The sequence below is a fragment of the Drosophila erecta genome, unplaced genomic scaffold, assembly GCF_003286155.1.
Source record: "Drosophila erecta strain 14021-0224.00,06,07 unplaced genomic scaffold, DereRS2 tig00000000-arrow-pilon, whole genome shotgun sequence".
Lineage (NCBI taxonomy): Eukaryota > Metazoa > Arthropoda > Insecta > Diptera > Drosophilidae > Drosophila > Drosophila erecta.
This window is the reverse complement of record NW_020825194.1, coordinates 11871859-11890891: the sequence shown is the minus strand read 5'-3', so window position 1 is coordinate 11890891 and position 19033 is coordinate 11871859. Positions and strand designations below refer to the sequence as shown.

Sequence of the window (19033 nt, the reverse complement as noted above, 5' to 3'; positions counted from 1 at the left end):
TTATTGCTCAATATGCACATGTTATGCTTTAACAGCGTTTTGAATTTTGAAAATATCTTTTAAAAAGCTGACAGAGTATCCTTTTTTCCGGTGCGCTCTTGCCTTTCACAGAGTCGTCCTGCCAAAGGACGTTCTTTTGCCGTTTCCAACTTTTTCTTTGCCCCGTCTTAAGTGACTTAATCAAATAACTTTGCATACACTTTTTTTTATGTTCAACACTCCTTTTTCTGTGCTTCCTCAGTGGTCTCTTCACGCCATTTTACGGCGTGTTTTGTGCGCCATTAAACATGACTTTATTTTTGGCTTCCGCATTTATATATTTTTTCAGCTAGTGCTTGTTATTTTGGCAAATTGTCGCTGTTGTATGGAGAGGATAGTGGCTTTTGTAGCGAAAAGTGACACGTTGCCTGAGGCATGACGTTAACTTGACTACGAAAATAGCAAGAGAAAACCACTCTTGTAACTTTTGTTAACAATTTTCAATGGTTTGTTAGAGGTGCAAAATATTTGCAATATTTTGAAAGATTATTATAAAAATAATACTTGTTCATCATGTTATCAGCTTAAAATATTATTAACTCTCATAAACAAAATCAACAGACTAATATTTCAAGCCCAGTCACAAGACCTGTTCAGGACTCTTAAATAACCATCCTAAGCAATCCAATCACTTATCCTTTAATGCCAACTCTTTACCAGCAATCTCATGGCATCGTAAAAGAGTCTGTCGATACGACGACTTGTTGACTTTAGTTTCTGCTGTTTCGACGGCTTTATGCTAGTCATTTTCCCCTTCTTTCCCTTGAAGCTCAACTAGCAATTTGAGAATGACCCAGTGCAGACAGAGAAGGGGAGATGATGCGAAATAAGGATGGGGATAGCGAACCTAGCATATTTTCCAAATTTCAGTGCCTACTTTTTGGACATCTAATCACGCACGGAGAAGGAGATGGGGAGCAGAACATGCGAGTATAGCACAGCTCAGCTTACCAATTCTATTAAAATTCTTTGCCAAAAATGGGGTAAAAAGTGGAATAGGGAAAAATAGGGGAGAGACGCACAAAAAGACAACTACATATTAGAAAAGTATTAAATTACACTAGAACATACCCTCGTATCCCCATTTTTGGAACACGCCTCTGTTTGCACAATGTCCTTGTCCTGGCCAAAGGAAAATTATATGTCCTAAAACCACCCGGTGCCTCCAACCAATCCTCCAATTTTATCCGTAGTCCGGCAAAGTGTGAAGTCATCGCTTTATAATCAAGTTTTCCTTTCAACTTTTTCCCCTCTTCTTTTCAATGTTCTTGCTGCTTGGTTTTTCTTTATTTTTATTCCAAATTTTTCTTTTTTCCCTGTGAGCGTTTCCTCTCCATATGCTCGCTCAAATTGTCGCCTGGCCTGTCCAAGGATGCATGGGATATACATGTCGTCCAGACTCCCTCCTCTGCCCATCTCTGTAGGTCCTTTGGCCAAACCGACTGCCGCCAGTCTTCTGCCCGCCTGCCATGAAAATTAAATTGACCGTAGCTGCTTAAAGTTATTAAAGTCGAAGGAAAATGGGGACTCTGCCTGCTGTCGCTCGAAGTGTCAGTGTGTGGACAGGAATTGCAAGCTAATGGGACTAGGCATACCCTTCCAGGAAGTTATTCAGCTTTTGAGGGCAGTTATTATGATATAGAACATTGATGGTATTATTGCCTTTTATTATTATACATCATGTGTTATATAGATAGCTGCTAGATATTTAATATTACGTATCTCTAGTTGTTGAGATAGTTATTTTCCAGTCTGAAGAGAATTCTTTCGCTATATACCGAGTAAACTGAGGAAAGCAGTTTATAGCCACGATATATATTACTTCGAATCAGTCAGTCTGAAGTGGAAGGACACAAAGAAATTCGTACGTCTGCTCCGAGTTCTCAGCCGATGGTCAATAGGATGGGATGGGATGTGTCAACTGCTCGGTTGCGGTCTATTTGAGGCTACTCCAATGACATCAGCCGAGACAAAAAAGGGGAGTAAAGCGAGAATGAAATGCTGCTGCAAAATTCGTCGGCTTTTCCTTTAGCATTTCCCATTGATTTGCGAGGGAAAATGTGTGAAGAGAATAGCTCGTGAAAATTCCAAATGAGTTGGCTCATCTGCTTGGGGGCGTTCGGTTTGATTTTCCGGCCACTAAGTATGCTTCTTCAATATTTGCTGATGAGGCTCATTTTTCCCTTCATTGGCGTGTCACTTTCACTTTGCTCGCTATGTTTACCTTTTCTTCAGCCTGGCTTTTCATAATTTTTCCTTGCATACTTTTTGCGGTTGGGTAACTTGTGGTGCTGATTAAATCTGCACACACACACACACACACACCCATAGAGAATTTTCTTTTATTTTCCTTTTTTGTTTTGTGGTGCCTGCACTCGTTTCGTGTTTACTTTTAATTTGGTTAAATGTGGCATGACCACGAAAAAAAAAAACATTTTTAAGTGCGTTATAATTTTTAATCAACTTAAGAGTAAGGATACAAAGTTAAAGACTGTAATATGAAATGTAGTAAACAGAAATTTATAAAGTAAAGTGTTGCCATTTGCCAGAATTGTTATTGATTATTTTGCATTTTTCTTGTCATTACAGGTACGTGTAAACGATTTTCAAAAATGTGATACTCAAAAATTAATTGGACTTATACTGTAAGTTGCAATTAATTTGATTTAGTGTGGTCTTTCGTACGGCGAAAACATTTTTGCCATCTGTGAAAGAAAACAGCTCATTGTGTGCCATTTATCAATCGAAAACAGACTTTTCACAAAACTTATGAAGAGAAAGCAGCCATTGAAACCAAAATGTTTTTAATGGGATGCGATAAGTACGTGACTGTACTAAAGTTCGATAATTAAAGAAATCTGTGTGCTAATTTAACAGAAGTTGCCCTCGAAATTGCAACTCCTTAAATTTGATTTAAAAGAAACGTAAAGCTAAATGCGTTTTCAAGGTGCGACATTATTAACTGTTGGCATAATGTTTACTTAAACGTAGCTTTTGTTTATCACGCCTCGTTCTCAACTTTTTGGTATTCACTTCGCATTGTTGCGATTTAAATACACTTTATTTAAATACTTTTGTTGACACCTTTTCGAGCTGCTTTTGTTTACTTATTTTTGGCTGTTATCGGTTGAGTCTGTGCCAATTTCAAAAGTAATTGAAGCAAGAATGTTTTTCATTGTCATATATTTCGTGGCCTTATTGTATTCATTACTACCCTATTATAAAAGTTATTGCATTGTTTTCTTGATTTTGTTGCCTCCTAAATGTGCATTATTTAAATAAGGTAAACGGATCATATATGATGGGATACTCGTATAACAAACATTTCCCAGTCATACCTAAGAATTATAATACAATAAAAAATAGCTTGATTTAATTTAGAGTATTTGAAACTTCGATTTTCCTATCCATTTATTTATAGCATTTGTTTACCTGGTTACTCTTTGCTGTTACATTCATTTTATTTGCATTGTCTGAAATTTGACATTGGCTGCCTTCCAGTTCTGTTCAAAACATCCCTGAAAATCGTGTCACTTTTTTATGCTGATTTTCATGTTACGTGTTTGAAAATGTCTGTTAGATGGACAAATAATAAAATACGTTGAGAAAAATATGTGAATTTCAGTATTAATTCATTTGGACTAATTTCGTTTCATTTTCATGATTCACACGTTTTACCATGTTTTTAAGCATTTTCAATTGAATTGAATTTAATTATAGGTAAATACGTAGTATGAGATTATATGTTTCTAGCAAAATAATTCAATTAAAAGTGTTCTTTTATTTTAATTTGATTTGTTTTTACGAGCACACAACATATCGCTGCCGACTGGCCCAAAAGAAAACGAAACAAAAAATTGTTTAATTGAAAAATCATAAAAAACAGAACGCTACAACAACAAATCGCATTCAATTCGCGGAGCAAAAATGTCAAACATTGTACCAAATGTCAATTAAACATTCAACGAGAAAAGGGGAATCGAGAACAAATAGATGGGTTAACAGAGGAACTGAGATAGGACCCCCACAGTCAACAATCAAAATCAAATTGATTTTTAATTAATTTTCGCCACATTTTTTCACTCTTTCTGCCTGTCTGTCTGGCTGGCAGAGATCCTCTCGCTCAGCTGCGAAACAAAACAAAAAATGTGAGAAGTGATTGAAGTAAATGAATGAGAATTGCTCTGAATTGGTTGACCAAGCGACCGAGGTGGGTGGGTTCAATGGCGGGTGCTTGTCTTGTCAACTATTATAAATTCAATTTAGATATGCCATCGGATGAATGCCAACGGGGCGAATGGATCGAATGGATGCTAGACAAATGAATGTTGGCTGCCAGCTGATGAATAGCGAAATAAAAACTCCCAATGATAGTCAAAAGATTGAAAAAAATGGTCGAGCTTTGTAAAAACAGTAGTATATCATATATTAACTACAATTAATAATTTATACCACTATAATATATATATTTTTTTATTTTAGCATATTATAATATTAACACACAATTAAAAATAATTAAAGGAAACGCATTTTATAAAATACGTTTACTTCAATATCTGTAAACCGCTTTCTGAAAACATATTCTCACCAAAGCCTAGCAAACAAAATGGTTTTTGCAACCACAAATAATCACTATCTAAACTTTGGCCAAAAAGCCAACTACAAAACTTTTTGCATAACCCTTTTTGTGGCATAACCGACTGTTCCAAAAAAAAAAGAAAAAGTTGCACCAAAGTGGAATACATATTTCGTATTTATTTGAGGACGTTATTCAATTACCTGACAACCCTGCCAGCCGGAGGCAAACACTCGACTCCACCGACTGACTGACACACTTGAAACTTCAATGCAACACCCCCCATCCGTTGCCACGCCCCTTGTGATAGTACGCCCCATCGTTCGTATCTGTTGGGGCACTTCACTTTAGTGTGAATTGCAAATGAAATGCATTGTGGGTGAGAAATACATGGCGCACAACACGGACACACACGCATGCAGGCGTTGACTTAACGTTATCGATAGGCCCTTGACAGGCTAAACGAATTTATTTTACAAAACAAAACCGTTGCCACCACATACATTTGTGCATAGATACGCGTGGTTTACGGGGAAATTTATAGAGAGGAATGCAATGAAATATGTCAGGGGAAAATAGAACTTAGAACAAAGAGTTTGCTAGAGGTTTTAAGCAATCAATGGAACCATAATCATTTTCAAAACTATGTATCTAGCCTTATATCACAAAATTCCAAGAGATTGATCCCCAATAATAACACATAACTTCAGAAAAGAGTATGCCGATAACATATTAGAAAATCCACCAAAGTTCATACATATAAAGGCAGTCATTTCAATTAATCACCTTCTGTGCGAACATGCAATTTTAGTCTTAGTAGCTAATTACTAAAACATAAGACGGCAAGCCTCAAAGAGGCAAGTTTTATAGCTCCACTATTACTAAGTATGAAATCTGCAAAGTTGGAAAGAGATGGCCGAGGAGAGTCGAGCTCTGGCCAAAATGCAGTTAGGCAGGTCGTGGAAGCCAGAAAATATTTTTAGGCCAAGAACCCGATCACGCTAATGACGATGATGCTAGATCATAATGATCTCATATGCTGTTTGTTGCCAGCCGAACGTAATTCGTGCGGTGAACGAACTCCCAATCAAAGTGGTTTGACTGGAATACAAAAGGTGCTCAATCCGAAAGAGAGGGCTGCTGAAAACTAGAGAGAGATGAAGCTTGACTGGCAGCTTTTTTGAATGTCATTGCCGGGGTTTTGCGAGACTGAGAGATCGCTAATATCTCAGATTCTCTCTCACTCTCTCTCTCTCTTTATTGGACGCGGTTTGCATAATTTTCTTGAGACCCCAGCCTCTTCTTCTTCTTCATTCGCTGTGCTAATTTCTCATGTGATCCGTGCAATGAACTTTTGAGCTAGAAAAAGCAAAAATAATGTAGTCAAACAAACACAATCACGTGAGAGCAGTGTAACTAGAAACTACCGCTTAATTACCGATGCCATGTTGCAGCAACATGTTTATGGCAACAAGTTGTTGCCGCTGTCGGTTCGGATTTGTGCTACATGCAGTTCTTGCACTTGAAAAAATGGGCATATTCTTAAATGATTTATTTATTATTGCGTCTTTTACTTTCAACTAAAAAACTGAATTTTAGTTGCATTAATTTAAGAATCTCATTTTAATTTGTACAATACATAATTATTTTTTTTACTCTACTGGTGAACTCTTAGGTAGTATTCAAATCGCCGTATTTGTTATAATACATATTTAATATTTTCAATATCGAAGCTTATTATCTAAGCCAACATGTAATTATTTTCAGTGCAGCCGATGTCAAGAAGAAAACGGTAGTTGTGTAGCCATACATGTGTTCCTAGAAATAATTATTTTCTTCAGTGCGCAGCATCTGCAGTCATGAACCGTTAGATTCTTCTGACTTCGATAGGCAGGAAAAGGAAGAATGTTGTCTTGTGCCCATTTGGGTGAATGCGGTTGATAATGGTCAAGAGGATAATGACGATGGCGATGGATATCCCATTTATTGCCAACAATTTTCCAGTTTTCATAAATGGAAGTGGCATCCCCATCCCCTTTTCCATCTCCCTCACTCACTTGTTCTTCTCGTGCGTGAAATCGGCTTTGCTTGTTACCGAGTATTACGTGTTTTGTTGCGTTTTTTTTTCACACTCAAAAAGCTACAGCTTTGATGTTGCGAAGTACGAACCTTACTTAATTTGTAATTTAGTGCGCTCCAGGTTTTTGGTTTTTTATTTTTTTGTTGTATTGCTGTTGCTGCTGATCTGTTTCGTATTTGCCCCCTGTTTCAGCTTTTCCCCAGCATTTCTCGGTTCTCGGCTTAATTTGTTTAGTCACACTTTGTTGAAGAAGTCAACAAACTCCGCATGGGTTTGCTTAATATATAATACTCTCAACCCGTCGCAGTCAACGAAACTTTTTCGTTGCTTGCTTTATGATCATTAAAATGCTTACAAGGCGTTGGAAACTTGTCATCCAGTTGTGTATAATTAATGAAGCTCATTTTGGTTAGAATTACTTCTACCCTTTCCACCTTTTTTAATGTTTCGCTTGCGATTTTGTCGCTGAGCAATATTACGTTAACGGTGCTGAGGGTTAAAGGTTCTTCTTTATATGTACATATTAATGTAACTTTTTTTCACAAAAAGGAGAAAGAAGATTTACCTGTTGCCTTTTGAATTCGATAAAATGTTATTAAAAAGGCACAAGTCTTTTAAATTTATTCGAGATATGGATTTAATTAATTCAAGATTAAAGAAAAAAGTAGCTTACATAGTGGTTGGTATAAAGAGAATACCATCTTTCTATAATATTAGTTTTTGATGGCAACATCCAATGTTATTTTTGTATATCTGTCAAAAGAGACTATCCGTCTGTCCATCTGTCAAATTTACTATCCGGAAAAAAAAAATCATTTGAAGGGTAATTTGTCTTTTTAAACGAACTATAACTAAAATCCTTAAAGCCCTTGAACTGATAATAATTGTGTGAACCAATCATAGAAGTACAGAGAATAACCCCAAAGTAAAAGCTTTTCATATGGTTTGTGTTTTTCCCGGATTAAATAATTCGATGCTTTCCTGGCTTTCTAAAGAATGTAAACTTCTTAGCCCTTCGCAATAAATTTTCCTTATTGTTATGCGCCTTTGGCAACCTGTTACCGCTTTGAATTTCTCCGCTTTGCCGCTTTTTCTTCAGCGGAAGTGCAGGGCAAAAACAATGCATACATTTATCTATGCAGCTCACACCACCCAGCGCCCACCACCCCGCGCCCTTTAACCTTCGTGTGGTGATTTTCTACAAAAGATAACTGCGCTTTTCTTCGCGCCAGCTGGCAATGCCATTCTGTACTCTCAGCTATTATACGACTATTCCTGTTGTATAAGAGTGAGCAAAAGTCTCCAATGGAAAAAAGCAACAGTTCGCTCTCTCTTCAACTCCCTCTGTATTTTTGCACCCTCTCTTTTATTTTTGGGGTGTGCCGCGGCGGAAAAACGTCAACAACAAGTGTTTTTGCCTCAATTCTACACGCAATTGTGAGATGGAGAGAGTCCCTTGTATTCAATTCTCTTCTAAAATATTGCACTCTCGGCTCTCCACTTCGATTGTTCGGTTCGTTTCGGTTCGTTTCTCCTCGGCTTTGGCTTCGACATCGGCTGTGGCTTCGGAAGCGCTCGTCTTATTTGGATAAGTTGGAAAATCAGCCAAGAGAATCTACATACGAAATCAGTTCGCGATGGAACTTTGAACACAACGGTTGTCTCCGCGCATCTCGTTTCCGTTTTACTATTCGCCGTAGTCGCCGTTTTCGTGGTTTATTTATCGCGCTGCATAAATTCAAGCAACTAGCAATAAGTGTTTGACCACAGCATCCAACATTGTACAACAATTGTGCCTCCCAAATAATCAAAATAAATAAATAAAACCAAAAATAAAAAAAAGCACTAATTATAAAAGAAACCCAAATAGTGCATGAGAATAATCACAGAAAGTAATGTAAAGAATTGCTGGATGGATTGTGCGTGTCGTTTAATTGATTTCAAGGATTGCCAAATGGCAGAAGTAAATTGAAACTGTCGTCGTTGTCGTCGTGGTCCGGGGATTAAAACTGCAGATTATAACACGCAGAAGGAGAAGAGCTCCCATCCGGTGTCCTCTTCTCTCATCGTTATTGTGGTCGCAGTGTCACGTCTGGCAAAGAGATTCGGCTTAAATTTAATTGAAACCCAAAGCGGAATTAAAAGCGCAAAAATCATAAAGAGAAATAAAAAAAAAACCAAAAAGGGTCACAAGTGATTACATTACCCCTTAGAAAACAGTGAAGTTCCAGTTCCGTATCGCTTGTCCGGCACAAACAGCCGGAAAGTGTTGCTAACATCAACTATCAGCATCAACTATCAACAGCAACTATCGCTGATCCGGGCGCTAGCAAAATGGTGGTTTTAGAAACTACCACCGCCCTTTTGGGCGGCCCCTATGCCCAAGGCGCTCCCGCCTTGAAAATGGTGCAGAAACGCTACATTGGATTACATCACTGGCTGGGACCAATCCGCTCCAAGGAGCTAAAGGAGCATATTGTAAGTTCCTCCAAGCCCGGAAATCTGAAATTTTTTCGTGTCGATATGTGTAGAGGATTGAGCGTTAAATGTAAAGAACTATGTTTCGATGATGATTCAGGAAGTTACTTAACATTCGGAGAATAGGAACTTATCTTCATAAAAATAGGAAGTACAATGTACTCTATATACCATTTAGAGATTTCAGAGAACAAAGCATGAAATAATAGTTTCCCTCCATGCAATGATAAATATTATCTGAAATAAGTAGACCCAGCAAGAATTACAAATAATGCTGATAGCCTTTATAAAATAATACAGAAACACCGAGTAACAAATGTAAAGCAGTTTCCATTCGACTTAATGGATATTACAAAGAAGTAGCGAAAATTATTTAAATAGCCACCAAATCGATTCAAATTAGCGTTTCTAATTTAGAATCAACAGAGCCAATTCGAAAATTTGTAGTATCTAGTAATTGTTTCCGTTGATTGTTTTATTATGGCTACATTTTCCGCACTTTTCGTATTTCTATTGAAAATTTCGTTTTTCCGATGGGTGATTGATTGGCACATTGATTGATTATTTTAGTATAGTAATGCCATATCCCTTAATTTGCGGTGGCGTGCCACTTTTTGTATACTCATTTCTCCAGTAGGATTATACGCTTAGTTCAGAAGAATCTGCACCAGAAGAATTGGGTCTAATCTTCGGGCCAAGACTAATGAGGCTCAGCATAATTTTCTCACCGTGTGTATGCGCCTTTCTGCGTCTGGTTATGGGTTCTCTATTTTCCTACTTTTTTTTTATTGGATAACCACAGAGACCGAAAGGTAAGCGAAGAGTTCACTCTTCGTTCTAATTAATGTGGGTGCCTGTGTGCGTTAGTCGGTAAATTTATGGCCCGGGCTTAAATAGCATATGAATTATGCTTTGGGCCAGAACCGAATGTGGAAGAAGTGCAAGAATAGAGTGGTGGCGAGATAGAAGAGATACTGCATTTTCCAATTGAGTGATTTATGCGCTTTGAAAATCCCTGTAAAGTGGCTAAAACGGAGTATACTGGGGGAATGCTCTTCGAACGTCATTATAACCATTGACGCATAGTCTGGGTCCACTGTCGCTATACACAGCTTATTGTTTATATAGATTATGGGGCATAAAATAAATGTTTATAATTTGTTAAGCATTGCTAGAGCAATCTGCTAGCCTCAGCAGCACCACCTTCCACTTCAAATTGCCTTAAAATCCCCCACATATTACGTATTCGACGTGTGTTCCATCGCATCGCACTCAGGTTTCCATTTCTCTAGCATCACAAAACCAACCAAACTGACTGACTGACTGACGCATATCAAAGTGCATAGCCAAGTACTCAGAGCTCGTACTTATGGCCAAAAGGGGCCGACGAGGAGTGGTTCACATTCAAATGTTACTGGGTATTACTTGGGGTTATTGTTTGGGGGGCAGCAGAACGGGGTCCAAATGAGAGATGTCATTGTCAAGTGCCTGTGACACTCTGACGGTAATTAGATGGAAATTTTACCCAAAAGAACAGAGACGAGAGCGGTGTGATCTGATTTTGTTATGCAAGTAAGAGGATTTTATGGGTCTGGAAGAATAACTGAAATTAGGGAGAACATTATTGCAACAAAATGATTAGAAAAGCAAACTGTAAACATCTTTTCTTGATTATTTTCTGCAAGCATTGTTAATACTAGTATTTGCTAAAACGTTTTGCAACGTAGAAATGTAGTTCATCGTAATGCAAACATATATAGATCTTCGTCCAGTTCCTAAGTATCATTCTCGTTATTTTTCCCCTCTCGTTCCTTAATTTCGAACTGCCTGGATAACTTTTCAAATAGATTAACTTCCAGCCAAACTTCTCGACAACTGCAATCTGCTGCCGCTGCTGCTCTCATGTCTCCAGTTGACCTGCTTAAAAGGCCCACAGAACCGCAGCACCACAGGCAGCCTGGGGCAACAGCTGTCTTGGGTTTTCAGCCACTTCGAGCCCCCAATTTATTCCATTCCAGAGCCACGACGCCACACCACAGCACACCATACCACACCACACACCATACCACACCACAGCAGCATACCACCCCTCGGCAGTCAGTGGGTTAACCTCCACAAGTGGCCATGATGCCTAAGATGCTCGCATCTATCTATCTATCCGTCTTGTCTTGTCCGACTGCAACTTGAAAACTTCACACAAGTTAAACACTGAAAAGTGCTCGAGGCGTACAGCAAGAGGCTTTTCTCCAAAGGAAAAACTTATCATGTTGTTGTTGCTGGCCTTTTCCAAATGTCATTACATCAGTTGCCGTCCCTGTCGCACTCCTCTAACTTGCTTTTCCATTTTCCACTACATTTTTTATTTTTTTTTTTCTATCCATCTGGCTGCAACTTTGACTGCAAATCGTGGTGTTGCCTACAAATCCCCTCCATCCTCCAGTGCCTCTTCACGGTTCTGCTCAAGTGCCTTTGGGTTATGCTAAAAAAAAGAAGGAGGTGGTGGGATATATAATAGGGGGAGTTGTAGGAAGCGCGAAGAAGCTCTGGTTCGACGGTCCGTCATCAATTAAATCACGCAGCTTTCTATGAAATTAGCCGAGCTCAGCTTAATCAAACTCGTGATCATGACTCCTGATTTCTGGAGTTTCTCTGCGGTTTTTGCTCTATTCTGTTCTTTTTCTTTGGTTTCCATCTCCATTTACAAACTGCTGGCTTATTGGGTTCTAAAAATACTTTGGGTTGAGTATATTCAAATGCTTATTTAATGTTTAAATGTTTGTTTAATAATATTATATCGTAAGTTTAGAATTCATTTATTGATAAGTAGCTGAAACTATTTTTTCATTGTAGAGCACCTGTTATTCGTTGTATGTAATGCCGTGCACTGGGAATTCAGTTCGTATTTCTTTTATATGGTCATTTTCCTCTGCTTGCCTAGCAAATTGCAATCTCCAAACATAATTTCAATTATGTGTGTGCCAGCGTGTGTGAGGTGAGGGCCAATGCACACGTGTCTATGGGTGTGCACACACATATTTGTACCCCCTTTTTTTTTTTTTTGTTAACTTGCCACACCTGGATGGTTGTGTGGATGTGCAAACGGTTTGTTGTTATATTTCTTTTCGCTGATATTGCAATTTTTCACTTCTTATTTAGCCAGCATTCGTGTTGGGTTGCAGCTGCAAGTTCTCTTGCACTTCTCTGTCATTATTTTACACCCTTCGTAAATGAAAAGTTAATAAAAACTCCCAGGTTGCACTAATTTATTTTTGATATTTATTTTGATCATGTTTCCTCGTATGCTGCGTTTTGAATTACAACAGAAGGAAAAACATACACATAAGTAGCGTGAAAAACTGAATTTATTTCGCCTTCTGCTTTCTTGTTGCTGCGGTTTTGTTGTGCAGATTTTATGCATTTTTAATAAAGCCGGTGAACGGAGTAGCAGAATTTTCCGTTGGCACCGGTGAAAATTGCAGCAAATTAGGTGCCACGGATTCGCATTCAGAGATGGAGGGCGGAAAACTGGAGTGGAGCTGCTGGTGGAGAAGATGAGACCCCAGTTTTCCCCGCCTCACACATTCGTTCCCTAGATATTTGCGATGTGTGAAAGGAAAACTGCGGTATTAACGACTTTATGTGCAGCTATGGAGCGCTCGGAAAAACTCGTTGCGGTAAAGGGGCGGTGAAAATCGGGGCGGAAATTTGAGCACGCGAGAGAAAAGATTGTGGATAAGTTTGCTTTTGATTCAGTTTATTTAAGTATTTTTTTGTCCATTTTTGATACGTGGTTTTGTTCAGATTTGGTTGGGTTGTGTTTTTTATTTGGCATGCAGGTGAAAACTGGAGCAAGTTTAAAAAGGGGAAACTCGAACGGATGCGCAAGGAAATGCAGGCAAGAGGGGATTAAAGTTAATGAATCCAAATTACCAATGAAATGTTTAATTATAGACCAGTTTCTTAATATCCATGTTCACCAGAGAATTGTATTCTTCCTCTAGCTTTCTTTGTATATGACTTCATTAAAGTCTAGCTCCTGTCCATTTTCCGAGTTTCCCAACAACATTGTCATTTTTACGAGCTTCTAAGACTCCGTGAACTAATCCCATCGAATGCAGCTATCAACTGCATTTGGACCACCTGTGTCCAAGTGCATCCCATTTTCCACCTGCCGCCCTTTTTTTCCGAGAGTTCGGTAATGAACTTAACGCAATCGCAATATCCAGCCATTTGAACTGAACACACTGCAATCGATGGCAAGTCATTATGTAGTTTTTGCCCACCCAGCCGAACGAGCAGAGGAAATTTTTTAATTAATTTTCTGTCAACGTTTGCAGAAAAACTGTCGAGAGAAGAAAATCTCAGAGCAACGTTTAAAAGTATCAAAAATCTCTCACTTTTCATTTAATTGTGACCAAGGTCCAGTCACGTGTTTCAATTTCGATCAACGAGTGGCGAAGCAGAGCAGAGCAAACAATAAAGTTATTAACAACATGTGTTGTCTGTCGTCGACAAATTTATACCCTCATACTTTCCGCATTTCCTCCCCCTGAAGAATTTTATTTGCGACTCGGACAACATCTTGATCTTACGACTTCAAGCTACGAATGGCTTAAAGATGAAATTAAAGACAATGCTGGTGGGGTACAAACGGTTTAGATATTATCTCTTGAAAGTTGAGCAGAGGAAAGTTATCATTTTTGAAACACAATGAGCTTTAGCAAATTGGTGAATACACTGCGACACTTAAAAAAAATGAAATTATACAATGAAAAATGGTCTTTTAGGATTAATTTTTATGATAATCTTTGAATTTTCAGCTAAGACCTTTTCCTGTTAAATAGCAAACTTGCCAATATTCGTTATAAAAGGATAATTTTTTCATTAGTGCTAAAAGAGGATAATCCACCTGTATATCTTCTACAAGTTCAACAGCTTCTGACACACTCGCATTGATATCTACTGACGTCGAACCCGAAGCGAAACTGAAACTGAACTGAATTTGAGGTGGAAGTTTGGTGTTTTGGCAAGTCAGCGGTGGCTCAGCTTCAATTTTCCACCAGCCACCGGGTTTTGGCACATGAATTTGAATTCAAAGTGACAGCGGCGAGAAATGGGTAGAAACACACGGAGAGATAAGAAGAGACACAGCCAGAAAAGCGAAGCAATCTTGGTGGAAAAGTTTCTTCTTCAGCTCAGACTGCAAATTGGGTTAATTAAAAACTGCTCGAGGTCATACGTAAGTCATAGCCAAAAAAATAAAATTAAAAAAACTGGCAAGAATGGGAACCAGAAAAACCAGACAGAAAAGAACGCTGCTAGAAAAATGTGACAAACTTTTTCAATTAAACTTAATTCTCGTTTTTTCATCGTCGCTCATCTTTTGCTGCCACTTTTTCCAGCTGCGCTTTAAACGCTGACAAAAAAGCGTCACAAATTGAATTTTGATCGATATATAATGCATAGACGACCCGAAGGATAGGTTCAAGGATGGGTTCTAGCCGCTCTAGGCATGGAAAGCAAAATGACAGCAAATTAGCAGAGGCATAAAAAGGTCTCGCCCCCAAACTGTTTGCAAAAAAAAGCTGAGATGAAAAGTTTATTCCCATTTTTTCTCGTTCGCCCCACGCTAAAAGAAAATCTATGTGGGGGAAATGTAGATAGAAACGTCAAGGCTCGATGACTGTAATAATTGGTTTAGCTCAAGGGAGAGGTGTTCGAAATATTTAAACAGGCATATATTATAGGAATTCTAGGAAGTGGAGCATGCTCTTTAGATCAAAGGGAAGTTCAAGACACTTGCAGTTGAGAGGAATTTATTATTTCCATTTCGACTAGTTTGAAGTGATTCTGCATTTTCATTCTGTTTAAGTGAAATTTAAACTACTCGATTCGGCTATAAATTCAGCTAACACCTTGCTCTGCTGTTTCGTTTCACTTCATAAAAATTCTTTTGCCAATTGCAATAGCAAAATATTCCTCTCAATTTCAATTTTTTTCTCAACTTCAATCGGATGTTTGACACATGCTCGTACTATTATTTCAGTCTTTCTGTTACTTTTTTCGGTTTGCAGTTTCTTTATTTTGAAACACTTACCAAAATAACCAGCACAAAAAAATAAAAAGATGTAGGAGTAAAGTAGAAAATTCACGCGCCAGTTTATTGAACCACACACAAATATCAATGTTTTAGATGGGGCGCTGGTTACAAGAAGAAAAGGAATTCCTTTCTGACATGCAAAAAATGTTTGAATGAAAAGTAAGCAAAAGTAGCCGCCACCGCACCATGCTATCCTCCGCCAATTTTCCGCTGTCGCCCCTCGGAAAAGTTTCACGAAAAGAGTTTTCCACCCCGCCCCCGCCCGCTGAGTGTGTCATCCATCTGCCATTGCCTCTACAAATGTGCGAGCATGTTACATATGCTCCCCCCAACGTTTGTGTGTGTGTGTGTGTGTGTGTCGCTGGTTGTGTGTGAGTTTTCCTCTTTCATCAAATGTTGGGCGCATCATTTTTCCACCCGCTTGCCCCAAACCAATTCTGTCTGTGGGTCTATTTGCCAGCCGCTGTTGCATTTTGGTCTCTGTGCGCTGCATATATAAATCGATAATTTTCCGCTCAAATGTGCGGAAAATTTCGTAGCCAGGCTGCAACTCCTTTTTCCCCGTTTTCCCAATTTTCCCCATTTTTTTCGATCCCTTGTAGTAAAGCACTTCACATTTAAATGTGTTTAATGGCGTTAAACTTCCTATTCACCTTATCGTAAAATTAAAATTGTATATATCACCACAAATCATTAAATTTCGAATTATAAATGATGCAATGAAATTGGCGTAAATATCAAAAGATTTTTCTTGTTTAGCCGCGTCAAAAAATTATTTTAATTACGCCAATAGCGCAGCAAAATAATTTTTGTGTGAAAGGTGCACATTTCAAAACATATCTTGAACATGTGTGTGTAAATGCCTCTTAAAGTGATTTTTATATTTTCAAATTAACATTATACTCTTTGCCATTTCATTTTTCATATTTGTTGGTTGAACGCCAGCAATTATATAATAATTTCACACATGTTTGCCATTTTGCTTGCTCAAATACTTCCATGAAGTCGGTACAATTTCATTTCATAATTTCTGTGTCAGAATTCTGTGTCAAAAAAATAAAAAGAAAAAAGCTGGACAAATAAAATAGCCGAGTTTTTTTTTGTGGCCCACTGAAAGTCAACGACCCGTCTTAAAGTAGTTTACTTCTGTTTGTGTGCGTGTGTGTTGGCCAGCTTACGAATGTGTCCGTAGTCAGCTGCTGCCGGCTTAAAGTTCTTTGGCCATGTTATTTGAATGCCACCCGTTTCTCGCAAAAATGATATACACGTATGTAGCTGCGTGTTTGTTTGACCAGTGGCCAGTAGAAAATAATGTCGGAAAAATATGACTTGATTTCTTGGGATTCTTTTTTGCTGTGGCCTCTTTATTGCATGATGGCCAAGAGCTACAAGTCAGTAAGTCAATTGTCAACACTTGAAGCACTCACGTCTTTTCTCCGCTTTTTTTTGTGGCAACAAACTGGGTAACTGGTTTTGGTGTGTATTTTATTTGATTGTTATGATTACTTGGCCATTACAAAGTTGACTAAACTTTCGGGCTTCTGACCGCAAAATGATTTCATTGTAATTGTTTGGAATTCTGGTGTTTTTCAAGTAGCGCTGCAACAAATCTAAAAGGTTTCTAATTTATGGGTTAATTATGCAAAAAGGTTCGCTTGTGTGAGCTGTTTAAAAATAATTGTAAACATGTCAGTGCAATTTCAGCAGTTCAATTAAATCACTTGAGTTACTGGAATTTTAATTGCGCAAGGTATGTTAATAATAATATTATTATTGGCACACTAATATACCAAATTTGCTGCCTTTTAAGTGTTTCTTATGAACATTTATTTTGGGATTAATTCTACTTATCCAATTCGAGAGCTTTTATTTTAATAGACTGTTAACCTGCCTATGGAAATTAATTAATACAACATTATCAGTTTCGTATTTATACAATCAAATACTTGCGGGAATATAATAAACATTATTTAATTATGTTCAATGCTATGATTTATATTTAAAAAGTAGAAAAAGTTCTGGATTGGCTTGCTTCTTTTTTAATAAGTCCAAAAGGGACAAGTTGTCGACCCAATTATGAGAATAATAATGACTACAGCCACAAGAGTTCAACTTGAAAGCCCAGCCAAACACAATTATTCAGCGAGGGTAGAGTGGCGCAGCATAAAAGTATATAACAATTAAATATAAAAATGCGAAATGATAAATACGAGTAAATTGCGAATGCTTCGTTTCGCTTACAGATTCTAGCCATTACTTTAATTAGTCAAATATTTAATGCACTTCCCGGCGCTTTCCACTCTTCCTGTGCTAAACTAAACCCTTTTTAGCGGCAATCCGAGGAGGAGCAGCAGCAGCAGCCAGGGAATAGAAGGGAAATACAACAAAAAGTGGAAACATTTCCGGCTTCCGCCAAACTGTTTCCTGGCCAACGATAAAATACTTTTTTATGCCAAAGCTAATGTGTATGTGTGTGTGTGTGTGTGTGGTAAGTGGGGGAGGAAAATAGGAGGGTTCCATTTGGAAAACCTCTCGAAAACGGAGCCGTTAATTTGCGCTTTGCCTTTTGTGAAAACGGCGCAAGTTTGGGTTTATTTTTTCCCCACTCTCGCCCCTTTTCAGTTGGTTACTGATTTTTTTCCGTTGGTTGTATTTTAAATTGTCTGCACTTAAATTGAAATTAACGAGGCGTAAATTTTTGGTATATGATAAGAAAAAAAAAGAAAAGGATACTAAAGTAGAATATATTTTTTTAGGGCCTCCGGTTGCCTTGGTTTGATTCTTTGCCTTTAATTGGGCGCTAAGTGGGGAAATTTAATGCGTTTCATGTTGGGCATGAACAAAAAAAAGTGGGAAAGGGGTAAAAAAATGCCAAAAGAACGCAACCCAAGAGCTGTCAGTAAGAATTATTGTGCCTGTAATGCAATGCGTGCTGCAAAGGGGGCGTGGCACATCACCATACTCACACCCACACCCTCGCAGGAGCACACACATACTGAGACACAGGAGACGACGCCGCCTTGGTGGAAATAAAAAGCCGCAAGGATTTATCACTTTGGCATCGCTCTCCTCCCCGCAGACCCTCATCCTCCTGCTCCGCCTCCTGCTGCTGCTCCTCCACTTGGAGTATCTTCTCTGCACTCGCTGCTCCTTTGGTCTGAGACACATCCGCATCTCATGCTAACAAGTTCTCCCCTCAACCTCAACATCCCGACACACTAACTGACTCTTGTGGCTGGCTTGCATGCCAGTTACTTACCTTTGGTTCGAGAGCATCAGCGCACTGAGAGAAATGCATTGGGTCACATGGTGAATCTTTCAAATAACACATTACTTAAAATATTCCTAAACTCATAATAATGCTTGCAATTCATATTACTTGCATTTCATATATACTAAGTTCAGTATTCAATTATCAGTATTTTCTTTGCTGTGTACCAGAAGTGCAGGAGGAGCGAGGTGGGGCCAAATGTGGGATGATGAGGGACGGGAGCCAGTTGGAGCTTGTGGGTGGAGATGGCAGCTTAAAATGCTCTTCTCTGCCATCTGTCGTAGCATATGTAAAAGGTATTATGGCTAAAAGCAAAAATATTGCATTCGACAGTGCAATTTGTTAGCTACGACTATTTGAATGATGTCTATGCGCAGGGCATCGGGATGTGGGAATGTGGAGATGTGGGGTGTATACATATGTACGTATGGTTGGAGCACAGGAGAGGATATGATCTAGGGGCCAAAAGTTGGCCATATTGAGTTAAGT

General features: G+C 38.5%; 1 protein-coding gene across 7 annotated transcripts in view; it reads left to right on the top strand.

The window, feature by feature from the left end:
* LOC6552418 (maternal protein pumilio) overlaps nt 1-19033 on the top strand; it is a 171350-nt gene that overhangs the window by 72946 nt on the left and 79371 nt on the right. For 4 of the 7 annotated variants that reach the window (XM_015154526.2, XM_015154527.2, XM_015154528.2 and 1 more), the window contains exon 1: nt 8290-9173. The exons of the other annotated variants lie outside the window; for them this stretch is intronic. In XM_015154526.2, the coding sequence (XP_015010012.1) occupies nt 9030-9173 (144 nt within the window). In that variant the 5' untranslated portion in view covers nt 8290-9029. Of the gene's footprint in view, nt 1-8289; nt 9174-19033 lie in introns of those variants that run through there. 7 annotated transcript variants of the gene reach the window in all.